Source organism: Dendrobates tinctorius, unplaced genomic scaffold (genome assembly GCF_039654945.1).
Source record: "Dendrobates tinctorius isolate UK_male_01 unplaced genomic scaffold, ASM3965494v1 ptg000111l, whole genome shotgun sequence".
NCBI lineage: Eukaryota > Metazoa > Chordata > Amphibia > Anura > Dendrobatidae > Dendrobates > Dendrobates tinctorius.
Genome location: NW_027361779.1, coordinates 42336078 through 42354538, shown reverse-complemented (window position 1 = coordinate 42354538; position 18461 = coordinate 42336078). Strand labels below are relative to the sequence as shown.

At 42.0% G+C, this 18461-nt stretch overlaps 1 protein-coding gene across 2 annotated transcripts in view; it reads left to right on the top strand.

Moving 5' to 3' along the window:
- The window catches only part of TTK (TTK protein kinase), a 75433-nt gene extending 61338 nt beyond the window's left edge, over positions 1–14095 (top strand). For both annotated transcript variants that reach the window (XM_073589687.1, XM_073589686.1), the window contains exons 20-23: positions 3149–3239; positions 7583–7680; positions 10413–10542; positions 13161–14095. In XM_073589687.1, the coding sequence (XP_073445788.1) occupies positions 3149–3239; positions 7583–7680; positions 10413–10502 (279 nt within the window). In that variant the 3' untranslated portion in view covers positions 10503–10542; positions 13161–14095. The remainder of the gene's footprint in view (positions 1–3148; positions 3240–7582; positions 7681–10412; positions 10543–13160) is intronic.
- The last annotated feature ends 4366 nt before the right edge of the window (positions 14096–18461 follow it).

Sequence of the window (18461 nt, the reverse complement as noted above, 5' to 3'; positions counted from 1 at the left end):
TAGATGGATTTACATATCTAATATATACTTACCTTGTAATGTATTCACATCCTGTTCCATCCAGATGTCTCCGGATCCCAGAATTCCAAGCAGCGGAAGTTCACCGACCGCCATTTTGGGACACCCAAGTGATGGGTGTCTCAATATGGAAACTGCTGGTGATATCGGCCTCTTCCACGGTACCATCAGCGGAACACCGTCGCACCACACACAAACACACACACAATGCATATGTCGTACGCAACACACACTGTATACACTGTACGCAGCCTCTTGCGCGGTACCACCAACGAAACACCGTCGCGATCACGCCGGGATTAGCTGAATGATTCCCTGACCACCGCTATCTTTGTACAGGAGGAGCGCATGCGCGGTTTTAATGTGACCTCCGCTATCTGTCTGCGCAAAGATGGCGGCAGACTTATTTACTGCGCCTGTGCGAATTCCTCGCAGGCGCACTGAGTCATTCGGCTGATCCTGGCTGCAGATGCACGACGTGTCTACAAGAAGAGGAAACCGTTCACATTAAAGGGAACCTGTCACCACCACCCCCCAGGGCCTTCTTAAGTAAAAGAGCCACCTTCAGCAGCACTAAGGCTGTATTCTGTGAAGGTGGCTCTTATGTTTCTTATCCCTAGGAACGCTGAAATAAAGAATTTTATAAATTGCCTGCCATACCTCTACTGTGTCCTGGAGTTATGTTTTCTCCCCTTGTGTTAACCGCCTCAGAGCCATCCATCACCTCCCTCTTGCGTCTCTGCGCCACCTCCTGTATTCCTGTTACATGACCGATGCCTGCGCTCTGTGTGAATACATCGTAACACACTGCGGGGCGGGATCTTTGGCCACCGCTCCATGCAGGCGCGATATCATTACATCATCGCATGATGTAAGTTCCCGGGCAGCGCTCCCGGCGCATGACAGAGAAATGTTTGCAGAGGGCAGGAGCCGGTCATGTGACAGGAACACAGAAGGCGGTGCACAGGCGCAAGAGGGAGATGGACGGCTATGAGGTGGCTGACAGTGGGAGAAAAAAAAAATATTTTATATATATATAATCTATATCACACACACACACTAGCTGAAGAGCCGGGCATAGTAACTAACTGTGGTTAGTTATAGCAAATTATAATTATCCTCCATCCCATAGTCCCGTGCCCATATACCCATCATACATATCCACGATCCCATAGGCCCGTGCCCATATACCCATCATGCATATCCTCCATCCCATAGTCGAGTGCCCATATACCCATCACACATCCTCCATCCCATAGTCCCATGCCCATATACCCATCGTACATATTCTCCATCCCATAGTCCCGTGCCCATATACTCGTCATACATATCTGCCATCCCTTAGTCCCGTGCCCATATACCCGTCATACATATCCTCCATCCCATAGTCCAGTGCCCATATACCCACCACACATCCTCCATCCCATAGTCCCGTGCCCATATACCCGTCGTACATATCCTCCATCCCATAGTCCCGTGCCCATATACCTGTCATACATATCCTCCATCCCATAGTCCAGTGCCCATATACCCATCACACGTCCTCCATCCCATAGTGAACCGTTATGACATCATAACGAGGGGCGGGGCTTGATACACGCACACTTTTTCCTCATTATGTGGATAGGGGCAAAATTGTTTGGTGAATTGGAACGCGCGGGGTTAAAATTTCGCCTCACAACATAGCTTAGGACACTCTCGGGGTCCAGACCTGTGACTGTGCCAAATTTTGTGGCTGTAGCTGCGACGGTGCGGATGCCAATCCCGGACATATACATACATACATACATACATAGATACACAATTGAGCTTTATATATTAGATATATATATATATACAGTATATGTGTATATATAAAACTATATGTGTGTATCACCAACCAATCACGAAGCATCTTTCATTTCACCAGAGCTGTTCAAAAGAAGCTGAGCTGTGATTGGTTGCTATGAACAACAGTTTTCCTTGCAACCAATCACTAAGCAGAAATGAATCTCCCCCCCCCCCCCTGTCCATATACATATCACAAATACTCCATCTCTTAAAGGGATCATTGGTATGCAAGTTAGGGCAAATCCACAGCGTTTTGGTACTGACCCCAGGACTTAAAGGGATCTCCGATATGGAAGGCAGGGCAAATCAATGCAGTGCTTTGGTTCTGACCCCATGCCTCTCTTAAGGGGATCGCCCAGTATGGAAGTCAGGGCAATTGCCTTAAAATGCTCTGGTACTGACCCCCGGCTCTCTTAAAGGGATCTCCTGTATGGAAGTTAGGGCAAATCCCTCAGCGCTCTGGTTCTGATCCAAGGCTCTCTTAAAGGGATCCCCGGTATGGAAGTGAGGGCAAATCCACTCTGCGCTTTGGTACTGACCCCAGACCTCTCTTAAAGAGATCCCCTGTATGGAAGTTAGGACCGTTCCACTCAGCGCTCTGGTTCTGACCCCAGACTGACGGGATGAGGTGGGATATTAGGGGTAGTAGTCCGGTGCCTCTGGCTGACGGGATGATGCGGGATATTAGGGGTAGTAGTCCGGTGGCTCTGGCTGACGGGATGATGTGGGATATTAGGGAGAGTTGTCCCGTGGCTCTGGCTGATGGGATGATGTGGGATATTAGGGGTAGTAGTCCCGTGGCTCTGGCTGACGGGATGATGTGGGATATTAGTGATAGTAGTCCGGTGGTTCTGGCAGATGGGATGATGTGGGATATTAGGGGTAGTAGTCCAACGGCTTTGACGGGATGATGTGGAATATTACGGTTAGTTGTCCGGTGGCACTGGCTGACGGGACGATATGGGATATTAGGGGTAGTAGTTCAGATGTGGGATATTAGTGAATGTGGCTATGCGGAGTGGGTGGGGCTCTACACTCAGAGCGAGAGATAGAGAGAGAGATATATACACATCATTCATTATAATTTGTTATAACTAACCGTAGTTAGTTACTATGCCCGGGCAGCGCTGGGCTCTTCAGCTAGTATGTACCGTGTGTGTGTGTGTGTGTGTGTGTGTATATATATATAATTTATAATGTGTGTGTGTATATATACTGTGTATGAATATATGTATTTAAGTATATCATGTTCTGATATTGATGAAATTCTTGTGACCAAATTTTATTTTTTTATTTAAAGAAATGTTTAGTGAGAAATCCCAAGGCCCGAATATCCATTGCGGAGCTGCTAGGCCATCCGTACGTTCAGATCCAGTCTCACACACGGACAGGTATGTGTCAGACTTGTCAGGCCTGTTACTAGCTGACCTGCAGTAAATGATTGTGCACCGGTTCTCTCCTGTACCCCACTGTCGTGTTATCTGACCACATTTTTTCCATGCCACTGGAATGAAAGTGCCCTGGGTACAGAATACATAATTGTAGGGTGTGGGCTAATCTGTAACCAGCGCTATTTAATGGTTAACACTCTGCAGATAATCAATTACGCTTTATTGGTGAAATGTAAAGCACGATTCTGCTCTGAAACAACGTCGTCTCCCAGTTATCTGCATAAGCTATTATAATGTACCTTCAGGAGTCAGGTGATTGCTGTTATAGCAGACAGTGCTTTATCTGCGCCCCGGCCAGACGTGTTACCGAGCAGCTCAGCTTTAGTTGCGTAACGATCACCTGCGCTCTAGTGATAAGCGAGGATAAGGTGTTATCCGACCATGCTCGGGTGCTAACCAAGTTTCTTCGGTGTTCTTGAATATTATGTTCGAGCCCCGTGGCTGCATGTGTCTCAGCTGTTCGACCGAAACGCAGCAGCAATCTGAGGAAAATCAGCCGCGGCCCTATTCATTCCCGATGGGGAAACGGAGCCTGTGCTCTGCTTTTTTTCACCAGCCCCAAAGGGAATGAATAATAGAGGCCATCGGCTATCTGACTTGCTGCTTCATGTTGTAATGGTGATAAGTTCTCCGATCTGTCCATTGGTGCGGGTCCCAGCAGTCAGACGCCCACCGATCAGCAAGATATTTCCTATCTTATGGATAGATGACAGCTTGTTTTAACCCTTCAAAGGACCCGGGTGATTCTGGGTTTGTTTTCTTGTGACATATTGTACTTTGATAGTGGTAAAATTTCTTTGATTTGACTTGCGTTTGTTAAAAAAATCCATTTTCACCAAATTTCCAAAATTTCACAATTTTCAAACTTTTAAATTTTATGCCCTTAAATCAGAGAGTCATATTGAACAAAATAGTTAATAAATAACACTCCACATGTCTACTTTACATCAGCACAATTTTGGAACATAATTCTTTTTTGTTAGGAAGCTATAAGGGTTAAAAGTTGACCAGCGATTGCTCATTTTTCCAACAAAATATAGAAAACCATTTTTATTTTTTTTTTAGGGACCACCTCACATTTGAAGTGAGTTTGGGGGGGTCAATATGACAGAAAATACCCAAAAAGGACACCATTGTAAAAACTGCACCCCTCAAGGTGCTCAAAACCACATTCAGGCTATGTGCCCACGTGGCGTTTTAAAACGCACACTGAAACCGGACTCCTTCCCAGAAATCGCGCGTTTTTTTCTGTGCGATTTCACCGCGATTATGTTCGCGATTTTGCCGCGATTTTCGCGTGCGATAGTCAAGCACTTTCCAAGCGATTTGAAGCATCGCTTGGAAAGTGATTGACAGGTTGGTCACACTCGTCAAACATAGTGTTTGACAAGTGTGAGCAGCTTTTTACTATTGAGGCCGCCTATGCAGCATCAATAGTAAAAGATAGAATGTTAAAAATGATTAAAAAATCGGGGTATATTTACCTTCCGACGTCCCGCGCTGCCATCCCGGGCCACAGCGTTCCCAGTAATGCCTTGCGAGACCTGTGATGACGTTGGTGTCGCGTTACTATAGCGATCTCGCGAGACCGCTAGTCACGCGAGACTACGTCATCACAGGAACTTGCCGCAAGGCATTACTGGGAACGCTGTGTCCCGGGATGGCAGCGCGGGACGTCGGAAGGTAAATATACCCCGATTTTTTATTCTTTTTTTTTACAGGGGTATGGTACCCAGGGCCTGGAGGACAGTGTCCTCTCCTCCACACCGTGGGTACCACCCGCACATGAGACGCTTAACTTCCTGCATGGTGGGCATAGCCACATGCGGGAAGTAAGCGATTCTCATGCATTCCTATGGGTGCGGAATCGCGGCAATTCTTTGCGATTCTGCACAAAAGAATGATCATGCTGCGATTTTTTTTCCGCGATGCGATTCCGCCGCGAAAAAAAGCGCAGCATTAGCACAGCATGTGCGGAATGCCATAGGAATGCATGGGGGGCGTTCTGTACACGATTTTTAAACGTTTTTGCGACGAAAATTGCGGCATAAACGCTTAAAAATCGCATTGTTAGCACACAGCCTCAATAAGTTATTTAACCCTTTACGTGCTTCACAGGAACTGAAGGAAAAAATGAACATTTTATCTTTTTTTCACAAACATTTTACTTCAGAACCTATTTTTTTTATTTTCACAAGTGTAAAAAGAGAAAATGAACCACAAAATTTGTTGTGCAATGTCTCCTGAATACGCTGATAACCCCATATGTCGGGGAAAACCACTGTTTGGGCGCATGGCAGAGCTCGGAAGGGAAGGAGCGCCGTTTGACTTTTTCAATGCAGAATTAGCTGGAATTGAGATCGGATGCCATGTCACGTTTGGAGAGCCCCTGATTTGCCTAAACGGTGGAAACCACCCAATTCTAACTCCAACCATAACACTAACACACCCCTAACCCTAATTCTAGCCGTAACCCCAACACACCCCTAGCCTTAATCCCAACCATAGCCACAAACCTAACCCTAGCCCCAACCTTAACCTGCCTTATCTGTTTTTTTTACTTTATAACAAGATCGCTGACTGGCACAGCTGTTGCCAGCAGCGCTTGTCACACTATTTCTCCTCAAATCTCTCACTGACGGAGATCAGAGGAGAAACAGCGTTATTATGAAGCAGATCGCCACAACAAACTTTCCCAGTGATTTATTTTTGGCTGGTGTGACGCTGACGTCTTCAGGGCCTGAACCAATCAGGTCTCGATGGGGTCGCAGGAAGCATTATGCTCTGGATTCCCCTTGTTATAAGTTATGTGGTTGGGTCCCGTTCAGCACAAAACCGCCGACCGTAGACAAATGTCGGCTCTGCACAAAGCCCTGCTAGCGCCAACGTTTATCTACCGTTGACGGTCATGAAGCGGTTAACTTGACATCCCCTTTAATTTCTGATAACTTTCAAATCTGTTCAGAACCATTTACATGGCTATATAATATAAGCCTTAGATTCTAACTAGTGCAGTTAAGTTCACATCTGAATTAAAGTGGTTGTCTTGTAAAAGATCAAGAGGGGTCTGACTCTTGCTGATTACTAAACGAAAGTAGTAGGGGCACTAGGAAATGGTAAGTCTGTGTGGGGAACATGTTTTTTGTCTACTTTCATGCTTTGCCAGTCTCACAAAGGCGCTGTAAACCTTGGCATTTGCCCCTCCTGTCTTACAGATTGTATATCTAATGCCTTCTCGCTTTGTCCTGTCTCCAGCACCAAACGTTTCTCAAATCTGCTTTTTACTCAACTTTAACATTTACATAAATGTGCTGAAATGATTGCGATGCATCCTGAACTCTACTGCTTGATTAATCCTGGTCTTCCTTCGTTGGTCTGCCGTCTATCCACCATGGATTTCACTGCCTGCTCTTCACCCAGTGTACACATGTCAGAATGCTAACAACACATGGGTCATTCAACCCCTTGTCTCCTTCATAGGTCTTTGTCCTAATCTCCCGCTATCTTCACATATGTAATCTCGTCTTCCTAGGAACTATTGCTCTGCTCTTCTCTTGTCCACCATTACATCTCCATTGTCACAATATGTTGTGATTTCACTATCCCAGCACATCAGAGTATCTCCCTCTCTTCAGAGGTTCAAAGCCAACCAGGAAACCTACCTACTCAAAAGGCCTACAAGCTGCAATAACGCTATCTTCACTACAACAAGTCATCGACTGCTTCTTTTCTCACCTTTGTTCTTTTTCCTGTAAGACCGCCTGGGCTGGGTCATTCTCTTTCCATACAAGTTTAATTTCTGAGCTTGTATAGTCCATTATATCTGCTTTTGTGTTCTTTATTAATAGGAGTCAGTCGGGACTATTTTATTGTTTTGCTTATGTGCTTAAGAACTTACCAGCAGGCAGTTGCATCATTTATTCTCATCAGTTAACGGTTGATGGGTCATGACTGCTGACGTCATGCTGATTGACAGTCAGCTCCCTACTGCCTAACTGCGGGGAGGGAGCTGTCAATCAGCATGACGTCCGCAGTTACGACATGTAGACCGAACATCTTGGAAGAGGTTGAACTACTCTGATGTGAGGTCAAACGAAGCAGAATCTGTGGCAGGAGCTGTCTGTGATTGCTATGAGTCTACAACAGGCAAGTAGTTAGCAACTACCTACCTGTTAATTCTTGATTCCATCAGAAAAAATAAATTTAGTCCTGGATAACTACTTTAAATATGTACAGATTCCTGGAAATAGATTGCATTATAAATAATATCATATGTATTACAGAAGAACAAGTACAGAAGGGTACCACAGAGGAAATGAAGCGTATTCTTGGCCAACTTATTGGACTGAATTCACCAAATTCGATTTGTAGAGCTGCCAAGGTGAGTACACCCAGATCAATAGTGTAAACTAGTTATAGTCTATTATACATTATCTTTGTAATGAAGGTTGTTTTTTTTTTTTTTTACCCTCTAAGATCCCAAGGTCTCCTTATCAGTCACACAGGATTTCCTCATGCATTCCTGACTGCTATCTTATTAGTACATCATATTCATAGAGCTGGTGTCAACACTGCGTTGTAAAGTTTTACGACGGTCGATTCATTCTGTGTTCACTTTCTTCTAGATTTAGTGCTTTCATTGCTGTATGCCCCTATGTAATTAGTGATTGTCGGCCTGCCTATGTGCTAATTTCAGTTGAGGTTATGTCCATGATAATGTATATTAATTATGGAGGACCTGTCGGCATTTCTCATAAGTTTGGTTCAGTAATACTTGCCCTTTGAATCCAATTAAAAAATTAAAGACGTGAAAATAAATGTAGGCATAATTTGTAGGCATAATTACAAAATCAAAAGATATATATTTCTTTAACGGGGAACTGTATTGTCTACTTTGCATAAATCAATAGTACATAAGAATGTAATAAACTTTATAATATGTCTAATAAGAAAATTTTGCTTCTTCATCCACTTATGAGCCACTTCTTCCCCTTCTCTCTGCCTCATGAACTCACTGTCCACACTTAGAAAATGGCTCTGGTGTTCTGCCAGCTCACTCTGATGTCCAGTTACATAGCCTACTATAATCTATGGAGAGGGGAGGAGGATAAGAAAAGGGGCCAATGGAGATGCAGACAGATCATGCTGAGCTTTCTAACAAGTCTTTTCCCTCACCCCAGTGCATGATTCACTTCTACACAGCGTTCTAAATTATGCGAATGCCGTTTTTCTCAGATTTTCTTTAACGGTCTATGCAAGTCAGTATAATGATCAAATCTTCAGCCATTGGGGTATAAATCACATTTTATTCCATAAACTTCCCAATGAGAACAGTATTTTTTTTTAAACTAAAAAAATAAAACCTCAAAATGCACAGATCTAATATGCACAACAGAGTTCCCAAGTATTTTATAGTTTGTAAAGAACTAAAAATTATCGTTTTGTTGGATTTGGAGCATTAGTTCACATTAACTGAAATCAAAAGCTTTTTCAATCAAAAACATCTTAACAGGTCAAGTTACATGTTCACATAGGACACCTACCTTAAGATTTCCTTCACAATTGTTGCATCCATTGAGTTTGTGTGTTTGGATAGTTTGTGCTTTAATTTTTTTTTATAGGATGTCAGATTAGCCTCCCCAAGCTGCTGTATTGATGTGAACTTATTATTAATAATAATAATTTTATTTCTATAACGCAAACATATTCCCCAGAACTTTACATTATAGAGGGGACTTGTACATACAATAGACATTACAGCATAACCATAAACACATAGATCAAAACAGATACCAAGAGGAATGAGGGCCCTGCTTGCAAGCTTACAGTCTATGAGGAAAAAGAGAGACACGAAAGGTGGATGATAATTTCTTTCATTGTTCGGACCAGCCATAGTGTAAGTATCGGGTGTTCCTGTAATGCTGCATGAACCGGTTATCAGCCTAAGTATGTAACAGTACAGACACAGAGGGCTATTAAATGCATAAAGCATGTGAGAACATGATACGAGGAACCTGGTTATGGTAAAAATTTTGAATGGGCATCACAGGGATAGTTAGATTTATTGTGTTGAGGCGGTAGGCCAGTCTGAACAAATGCGTTTTTAGGGCACACTTAAAACTGTGTGTATTGGGGATTAATCGAATTAACCTGGGTAGTGCTTTCCAAAAAATTGGTGCAGCAAGTGAAAAGTCTTGGAGATAGGAGTGGGAAGTTCTGATTATTGAGGATGTTAACCTCAGGTCATTAGCAGAACGGAGGGCGCGGGTAGGGTGGTAGACTGAGACGAGGTAGGAGATGTAGGGTGGTGCTGAGCCATGGAGGGCTTTGTGGGTGAGGGTAATAAGTTTATACTGAATTCTGGAGTGGATGGGTAGCCAGTGTAATGACTGGCACAAGGTAGAAGCATCGGTGTAACGATTGGTGAGGAATATTATCCAAACTGCAGCATTCATGACAGATTGGAGAGGGGAGAGTTTGATAAGAGGGAGACCGATTAGAAGAGAGTTACAATAGTCCAGACGAGAATGAATAAGAGAAACAATAAGAGTGTTTGCAGAGTTAAAAGTAAGAAAGGGTCGAATTCTAGAAATGTTTTTGAGGTGCAGATAACAAGAGCGAGCCAATGATCTGATGTGGGGGGTGAATGAAAGCTTTGAATCAAGTATGACCCCTAAGACAGCGGGCATGTTGCTGGGGCGTAATGGTGGAATCACACATGGAAATGGCAATGTCGGGCATAGGTAGGTTAGTAGAGGGAGGAAACACAAGGAGTTTAGTTTTTGACAGGTTCATTTTCAGATATAGGGAGGACATGATGTTGGAGACAGTGGGAAGACAAGGAACTTCCTTCCACCCTCATCTATCTTTAGTTAGAGAGATCAGGTTTTGGCTGCAAAAAGAAAATGCAGTAAAAAGGCAACATGTGAACATAGCCTTAGACTGGTGATCCTTGTCGTTGGCATACTGTATTTTCTTGCATCCACATTTTTACAATGTATGGTTACAAGACTCAGGCTGGTGGTTTTTTTTTTTTTTTTTTTTCCCTCAACTGAATTATTTCCATTGCTTTTCTAGAAATGATTAACAATAATGTATGTCCTTTTCTTTCAGAGTTTATATGATCAGTGCAGCAGTGGTCAAAGCCTAGATTTAACTACAATTAAGAAACCGACAAATCAAAACTCGCAGACAATGAAGTGATAACTAGCCTCAAAACGCAAGACTAAAGATCGAAGCATTGGTAATTTTGGACATTTCAGTCCATAAATGTGAAACCATTTAATAAGAGTACTAGGTGTTTTATTCTCCTGTCAGCTCATCTGCGGGTTACCATTGCAATCCTCAAAATATATGTGCGCTGTGTCTATATCTTATATTCCTGGGATCACAGCTGATTGTGTGAGATAAATATCTTGTAAAAACAGGCTGAGTAATGTTTTACCTCACAATACGAATCAGCTGTGATCCCCTGCTATCCTGTCTATACTCTTTTGCTTCCTCCCCTGCCCAGGAGATGTGGTATGATCAGACCATGTCACTGTACTAAATAGTAGAAAAGACAGCGCCTTAAACGTTGGTGGAAAAGAATTCACATATTATTCTGCCTCCTGTGACACAGCCATTACACAGCAGGGGCACATTTATAAGATCTCAGCACAGGAACACTTTTTTAATCACTTCCTATTGTGGTCCTCATTTTCGTTCCAAGATCTAGTGAATAAAATGAAGATTTGTTTGTGGGGACATCCCCTTTTAGTCACACACTTGTATAATATAGTGCCACCCGTTGTTCAAAGTATATAGCGCTGTGTGGGTCCACTGGTCACAGATGTGTGCATAGTGCGTCATTGCAGAGCAGCCAATAGCAATAGACTCCTCCCTAGTTTGGGCTTTCCATTGGCTGTTTAGCAGTGCATGGAGGGCCCCTATATAGAGAACTGGTTTTGGGGAGAGGAGCTGACAATACATAACAGCATGAAACTAATTATGTGGAAATGTACAGTTTTAAACATTTTGAACAACAAAGCAACATAAGAAAAGGGAACACTTAAAGGAAATCTGTTACGTTTTTGAGTTAATAATATGGGCATACAGGTTGTATACAGCTGAAATTAGTCATACCTGTATGCCTCCTTGATGATATTTTATTTAGTAAAAATCCACTATAATAGCTTCGATCTTCAAGGCTGACTGGAAGATAAGTGTCCCGTCTTCATTATACAAGATTTCTCCTCCCCTTCTCTTTTGACAGCTTGTGCACAGCCAGAAATCCTGCCCGCTGTGAGCTACAATCAGACTCACTGCCTTCAGAGTATCAGTGCGCAGCAGGCACAGGCCCCGTCATGTCTAGAATGGAGTTGCTCCTGTGAGGCATGACGTCAAGGGAAAGGGAGGAGCCTCATGGATTACACCGCTGTGCTCATAACAGGAAGTTGCTGTGCACATGTGTGGGGGGGAAATGAGAGAAGAGAGGTGCTGCTGCAGTATGAGGCTGTGTATATAGAAGAGTGAGGAGCTGCAGGTGGAGGCTGTGCATAAGGCCACATTCACACGTTCAGTTTTTGGTCAGTATTTTACCTCAGTATTTATAAGCCAAAACCACGAGTGGAAGAAGTATACATAAGTGATTACATGCTTCTAATATTCTTTTTCCTCTGATTGTTTTACTCCAAGTTCTAGCTTACAAATACTGAGGTAAAATTACTGACCAAACAACGTGTGAACGAAGTCTAAAAGAGAAAAGTGTGGTGCTGCAGAAGAAGTAGACTGTGCATACAATGCGCTTTATTGCCATTAGTGCACTTTCTCTCAAGATCAAGTGTTTCCAATTGTATATGGAAGAGGAGTGTGAGGTGCAAGCTCCATGCTTTTCTCATGGTCAACCTTACGTGGTCTGTTCAGGAGTTGGAACTGCCAAAAATCTGTTCATCTTTGCACCGAAAGGAAAAAGCAAAAATGTTGTTTATCAAAAGGCTCTTGAATTAGTTAAATAAAATACTATCAATACTTGGGTAATAGTTTAGTTAATTTGTGTTGCAAATCTGTAGTGTTGAATATATGATGTGAAATGTTTTTATGTGCAATATAAGAATTATAATTTGTTATAACTAACCACAGTTATCAAAATAAGGAAATGGTTGCACTCAATTGCATTAAGGCATATCAAATATGAAATCTATGAAATACGAATAGCATAATGGCTTTTGTAATTTAGAAAAAACATATGAGATACTTTGGCCAAAAGATGTGAGCCCATTCACCAACGTCAAGGTGATCTCATTGAACGGGTCCCTATTCTAACTGCCTAGTGTGAACTAACCTCTGTTTAATAACATAGTAAAGCCTATATTTATAGGAAGATAGGAACCAAAATGTGATTGGATGTAATTAAAATCACAGCCTGATGAAGGGCGGAGTGCTCAGTCTTGGAAGTCTTGTATAATGAAGACCAGAGGCTCTTATCTTCCGGGCAGCCTACACCCCATAGCCTGGCAGATCGAAGCTGTAAAAGATGATTTTTACCAAACAATGCGCCATCAAGGAGGCAAACAGGAATGACTAATTTCAGCTCTATACAATCTGTATGCCCATATTAATAACTCAAAAAGCTCAAAAGGGTGACAGATTTTTTTTTTTTTTTACAGCATGTACATTTCAGATATTATATTTTATTCAGTGGATAGAGTCAGGCCCGTTTATAGAAAGACCAGATGACTAAAATCTGACTACAGGCAGGTTTGTTTGTAGTCTGTAACCATAGAAACACAGATTTGCAGCAAAGTTGTTAAGACAAAACTGATAGAACATTGTAAACTGAGACTTTTTGCTAATTATCTTCATTTTTTTTTTTTGTTTTAGATTGCAATGGACAAATAAAACCTTGCAGGACATGATCTTTAGTGTATCTTTTCTTGGAGAATTTACCCAATTATTCCTCATCTCTTAATGTTTCTGAATTGAAATAAAACTAGTATTGTAGTTACAGTGAACTAATATGATAGAATAAAGATGCAGAGAGTTTTCTCTTCCTTGTAGGAATGGTACCTAAGGAGCGTGTGCTGAAGTGGCCAATACTAGAAAAACACTAAGCCCGTTCTGAAGTTCAGACAAGGGCCGACCTTTGCTGACCAGTTATGTCCACAGCTCTATGTGCTCGTCCTAGTGGATGGATGCAGGAGCTGCCGACTATATACCATGTACTAGTCTTGGTGGTAAATCGGGCCAGTCGAGCATGTTTGGGATTTTTTTCTGTGAGGACATGAAATCCATGCTGAAAAAAGTCAATGCGGACCATATTAACCCTTTCATTTGTAACTTTTTTGAGAGCGTCTTTTTTTTTTTTCTCTTTTTTTTTTTTTTTTTTTTTTATGAGGATCATATAGTAAGCACTTCATTTGTACAGGGTCAAGCCTTAGTATCTTCATTTGCACTGTGAATATATTTATTTCAGCTACTTTCAAGCTGTCATTCATTAGAATTAGAGAATTTCCGGCATTTCTTCATCCATCAGTGTGTAAATATGTTGTACTGTTTTGTTTATTATTTTCCTCTCTGCATAAATCCATACATTATCAATCCCAACAACTTGTATTTGGAAGCTGATACAATTGTATACATTGTTATGCACTTGTATATTTTTTCCTTATCTTTGTGTATGTCTACACCTTACACCTTTTAATACAAGATGTACATATTCTATTTTTAATGTTCTAACATTTCCTTCTACGATTGTGCCAAGGAAATCTGTTTGACGTCAACACTGAAACCATTAAAACAAATAATATTGTAATTGAGTCCTGTGGTTTGTAATTTTTGTGATGTGAAATATGAAGACATTGAGCATGAGACTGATCTAGGCAGGTTTAACTCTATCACTTTTTACAAGGCAATGAGTATCTCAGTATATGGATCTGCGCTAGTAGTTTGCATAGTTTACATTCCTTTCTTAGAATACTTACTAGATGTGCCAATGCTGTGCTCTGTGCTAAATTATAGGACCCTCTAAGTTAGTGACATAGCCTTTACTGAAGACTAGTTGTCATAGAAAATATTAAAAATCCTTGAGGTCACTCATGTCCCCCCCTCCTTTTTTGCTTTCATCAACCATTTGTCATGAGATGCTGTGGGCTAGCAATCACACCTGTCTTTATGTAAAATGGCAGTGACACAGCTATGTGAAGCAGATTAATTAAAAAGCTAGGATGTCTATTGTCCCCACATAGACAAGAAAAGATGTTATTAGGGTCTGAAGATGATCAAATAACCTCTGACACCCTGTACAAATAGCCACAGTGACAGTACAATTTATGGAGCAAGACAGCATGACTCCGGGAGAAGATATGGAATATCGGAATTTCTATCCATCCGATAATAATGAGACGTATATTGTCAGCATCGGGATAACTAGGCAATCATACACATTTTCTCATAATTATAACCCCCACCAAAAGGCCCCAAAGCCATAGAGGCCAAAGAACCACCAGAAATTAGGCCATGTTTGGTTTCGAGGCGTAGCTAAAATCCTGATAGAAAAGATGACATCGGTCACAAACTTCTGCGGTCATCTTATGTGGAGTTATTACATAAATTGGGATTGCCTAAAATTATGAAGGGTTGAGTCATCCTGTGTGATCAGAGGCCACATTTTACAGAACCATCTGGGCCCAACTGCACCTTGAAAAATAAAAGTGCAAAAAACATACCAATATATGTGAGATATTAGTTGATATGGCCAAAATATGGAAGCTCACAACCCACGTCAAGGGTCCCCACGTTTGAGAGTCCTATCACTAAACATCAAAACGGGTCACTGACACAAAAAGAGAACTTAGAAATCCTCCAAAAAATTTTCAAAAAACACCAGAAAAAAGGCAGTGAAGCTTACCTGCCCTGGCCTCCAAACAAATGCACTATCAGGGTGCAGTGGACCGATTAAAGATGGCAGCAACACTGGTGCAGCAATACCAATGAAACAACCACTCAACCTACCAATCCATGGAGGGGGTAGGTATGTACACTTTGTAGCGCCAAACTGTTGCCATTCTATAACAAAAAGTTGTGCCAACCCTGCATAGAGAAGGCAGAGGAGGAATCATTGTCCCTTATGAATAACTTGAAGACTATTGTAAAATCAGAGGTCGTGAATTCACTTAAGGGACTTAAGAATAGGACCTCTTACTGTATGTTCCTGCTGAGAAGTTGGATACGAGCTCAGACAATGATTTAGAATATGGGGCTTAGAATGGTTTTATTCGAAAGTCTCTTCATTATCTTCCTCAGACAATAATGAAGGCCATCCTTGTTTCCCAGCTGAGGACATGAACAAATTAGTCAAGGCTGTTAGGGCCACAATGAACATTGAGGATATTAAAGAGCCTAGAACCGTACAGGACTTGATGTTTGGGGGGTTGGAGATTACGAAACAGAAATATTTCCCAGTTCACAAGAACATATCTTCCCTGATAAGGTATGGGAGAAGCCTGCTAAAAGGTTTCATTTCAAAATGAGATAAAAGAAAGTACCTCTTTGAAGCAGATATTTCTGAGTTGAGAAAAGGTCCTGAAAATTGATGCACGCTATTTCTCATGTATCCTGAAAATCTGCTTTGCCTTTAGATGACACAGGGTTCTTAAAGGACCCCTTAGATAAAAGTAGAAAGTTTCCTTAAAAAAAAAAAAAAAAAAAAAAAGGGCCTGGTAGCCAGGGGCTGCATCATTTAAGACAAATGTCGCTGCAACATGTGCGGTTAGATCAGCTACACTCATAAGAGAACAAATGCCTGTGGGACCAGATTTTAGCCAGTTTTCCAACCATACAGAAGGCAGTTGATTTTCTACCGGACGCCTCTGCAGACACAATAGCTCACTCAATATGGATGCTGAAACAAAGAATGGACAGCGCCTCCAAAAATCATACATTGATCTAAGGCCGCTAGGCAAAAATATATATTACTGAGCATGAGGTTCTTAGTTTAACATTCTGTTTAGACAGTATGAAGCCCATTGCCACGTCACAGCAAAAATCTTAGTAGGTCCATGTCACCCTAACGAAGCGGAGACGTGTGCCGACCACTGCCACAGTGACAATGCATCGGCAAGGCAGACGGCCTGGTGCCTCACAGCAACCATGCTGCAAGACTGAGTCCCCATGACTCCAGACCGCACCGCCCCACCAGCACAAAACCACAACAATGGTCCCCACACAGCACCAACACTAAATGAAAGGAGCATTGAAACTTGCCTTTCTCAAGCTCTCCAGTGAGCAAAAATGGGCTAGACCCCTTTTTTGTGGTCTCCTAATTTAAAATCACTTATGCCAAATGGGCGGGGTGCACATCCAAAGAAAAAAAAGGACAGATCATGTAATATGCTGAAAAAGAGAATGGACAGCAAGAGAATTGGAGGTGCTGTCCATTTTCTTTTTCAGCATACAATAACTCACTGCGTGCTAGTGAGCTTAATTCAATTCTGCTCTGCAGATTTCCTGCCCAGTTCTTTAACCAATCGAAAAGTAAATTATGCAGTATTCCATGCAAAATAGAATTCCGTTTGGGACCAGTCCTAGATGAGCTACTGCAGAAGGCAGCAGATACCAAGAAAGGATTCCTCGCTGGTTACTTTCTGAGGAGGTCCTTTTGTCCCTCTGGAAGAAGACAGTTTGCATCTACAAGGAACAGGGACCCAAGCTGGAAGAGCCCAATGAAGGGAAAAGTCCTTAGCTATGACTTCTTTCCCTCTGATCCCCCAAATAGACCTGGAAGATAATGTCGCCAGACCCCGGGTATGTGGAAGGTTTAAAAGGTTTCTTTCTGCCTGGTTAGAGATTAAAAAAAAAAACAACAGATGGATCTTAGACACCATAGAGCAGGGGTTAAAGTTAGAATTTGGCTCCCAGCCACCTGAAAAATTCCTGGTTACAAAAATCCAGTCCTCGAAAGCAAACCAGGCCTTACAGCAGGAAGTCCTGTTCTTGGTACAGAAAGGGGTTCGTATTCAGGTTTCGAAGCCTGAAAAGGTCGTTTTTTTTTTTTTTTAATGGTAGAAACAAGATTGCTCCCTAAGAACTATTGTGAATCTGAAAAATTTGAATCTGTTTAAAAATCAGGCATTTCAAAATGAACACTAGAGGGGAGATGTCCGTCCACATGATGATGTGGTAGTATGATGGTAATAGGAAGCTTTAAGTGTTCTGGCTTGCCTAAAATCTGTGGGTTTGATTCCAGTCATCTCTATTTACTATATAACTATCGAATAACATAATATTATAGGTAGATGGTTGACCCAGCTTAGGGGAAGGAATTTTTTTGCCTATGGAGAAAATTGGCTTCTACTGTGGGTTTTTTGCCTTCCCCAGGATCAACAATGCAGAACAGCTGCACTAAAAATAGGCTGAACTAGATGGACATAAGGTCTTCCTTCAGCCTTCAAAACTATGTAACTATCCGAGAAAGACGTATTGTTCGTTCCATATTTAGATGACTTACTGGTAGTGGGTAAAACCATATTAAACTGCAGTTAGGTGATAAATTACGTGACCAGTGCCCAAACCTCCCTGGGATGCAAGAAAATCAAAAGTGATTCCTGAGCAGAGACGAGCGTTTCAGGGGATTCTGCTAGATTCACGCAAGCAGAGAAAATAGACCAGATAACGGTGATGGTTTCCCGTCTGATCAGCAATCCAATAGTAATGTTGAGAGTCTTATCCATCCATGGTCCTAGTCATTGGGAGTTCCTGCAGTTGCATGGGCATATTTCAGAACACTAATATAGGAGGTTCTGGAGGCAGAAAAGAGATGCAAGGAACACCTAGACAGAAGGATACGGGTGTCGAGGACAACTCTGAAGTCCCTAGTTTGGTGGCTCTATCCGGAGAATCTGTTACAGGGAGATCCCTGAGAGATTTTGAATTCCTCGATCACCACAGATGTACAGATCATAAGTAGCCCCATGATTTTGCACATGAGACTGCTGTTTATCCTACAAAATAAATAATCAGGACTGTACCCTCAACACTTGACGGTTGCAAAGCTTAGAGATTTTCTGAGATTTTAATGCTGAAGACCTGTACATAGGTGATAAATACCAGATCAGTGGGGGTCCAATGTGTCTGCAACCAATAAGTAATTAAAACGAATGGCGGCTTTCGGGGTGTGCAAGTTCA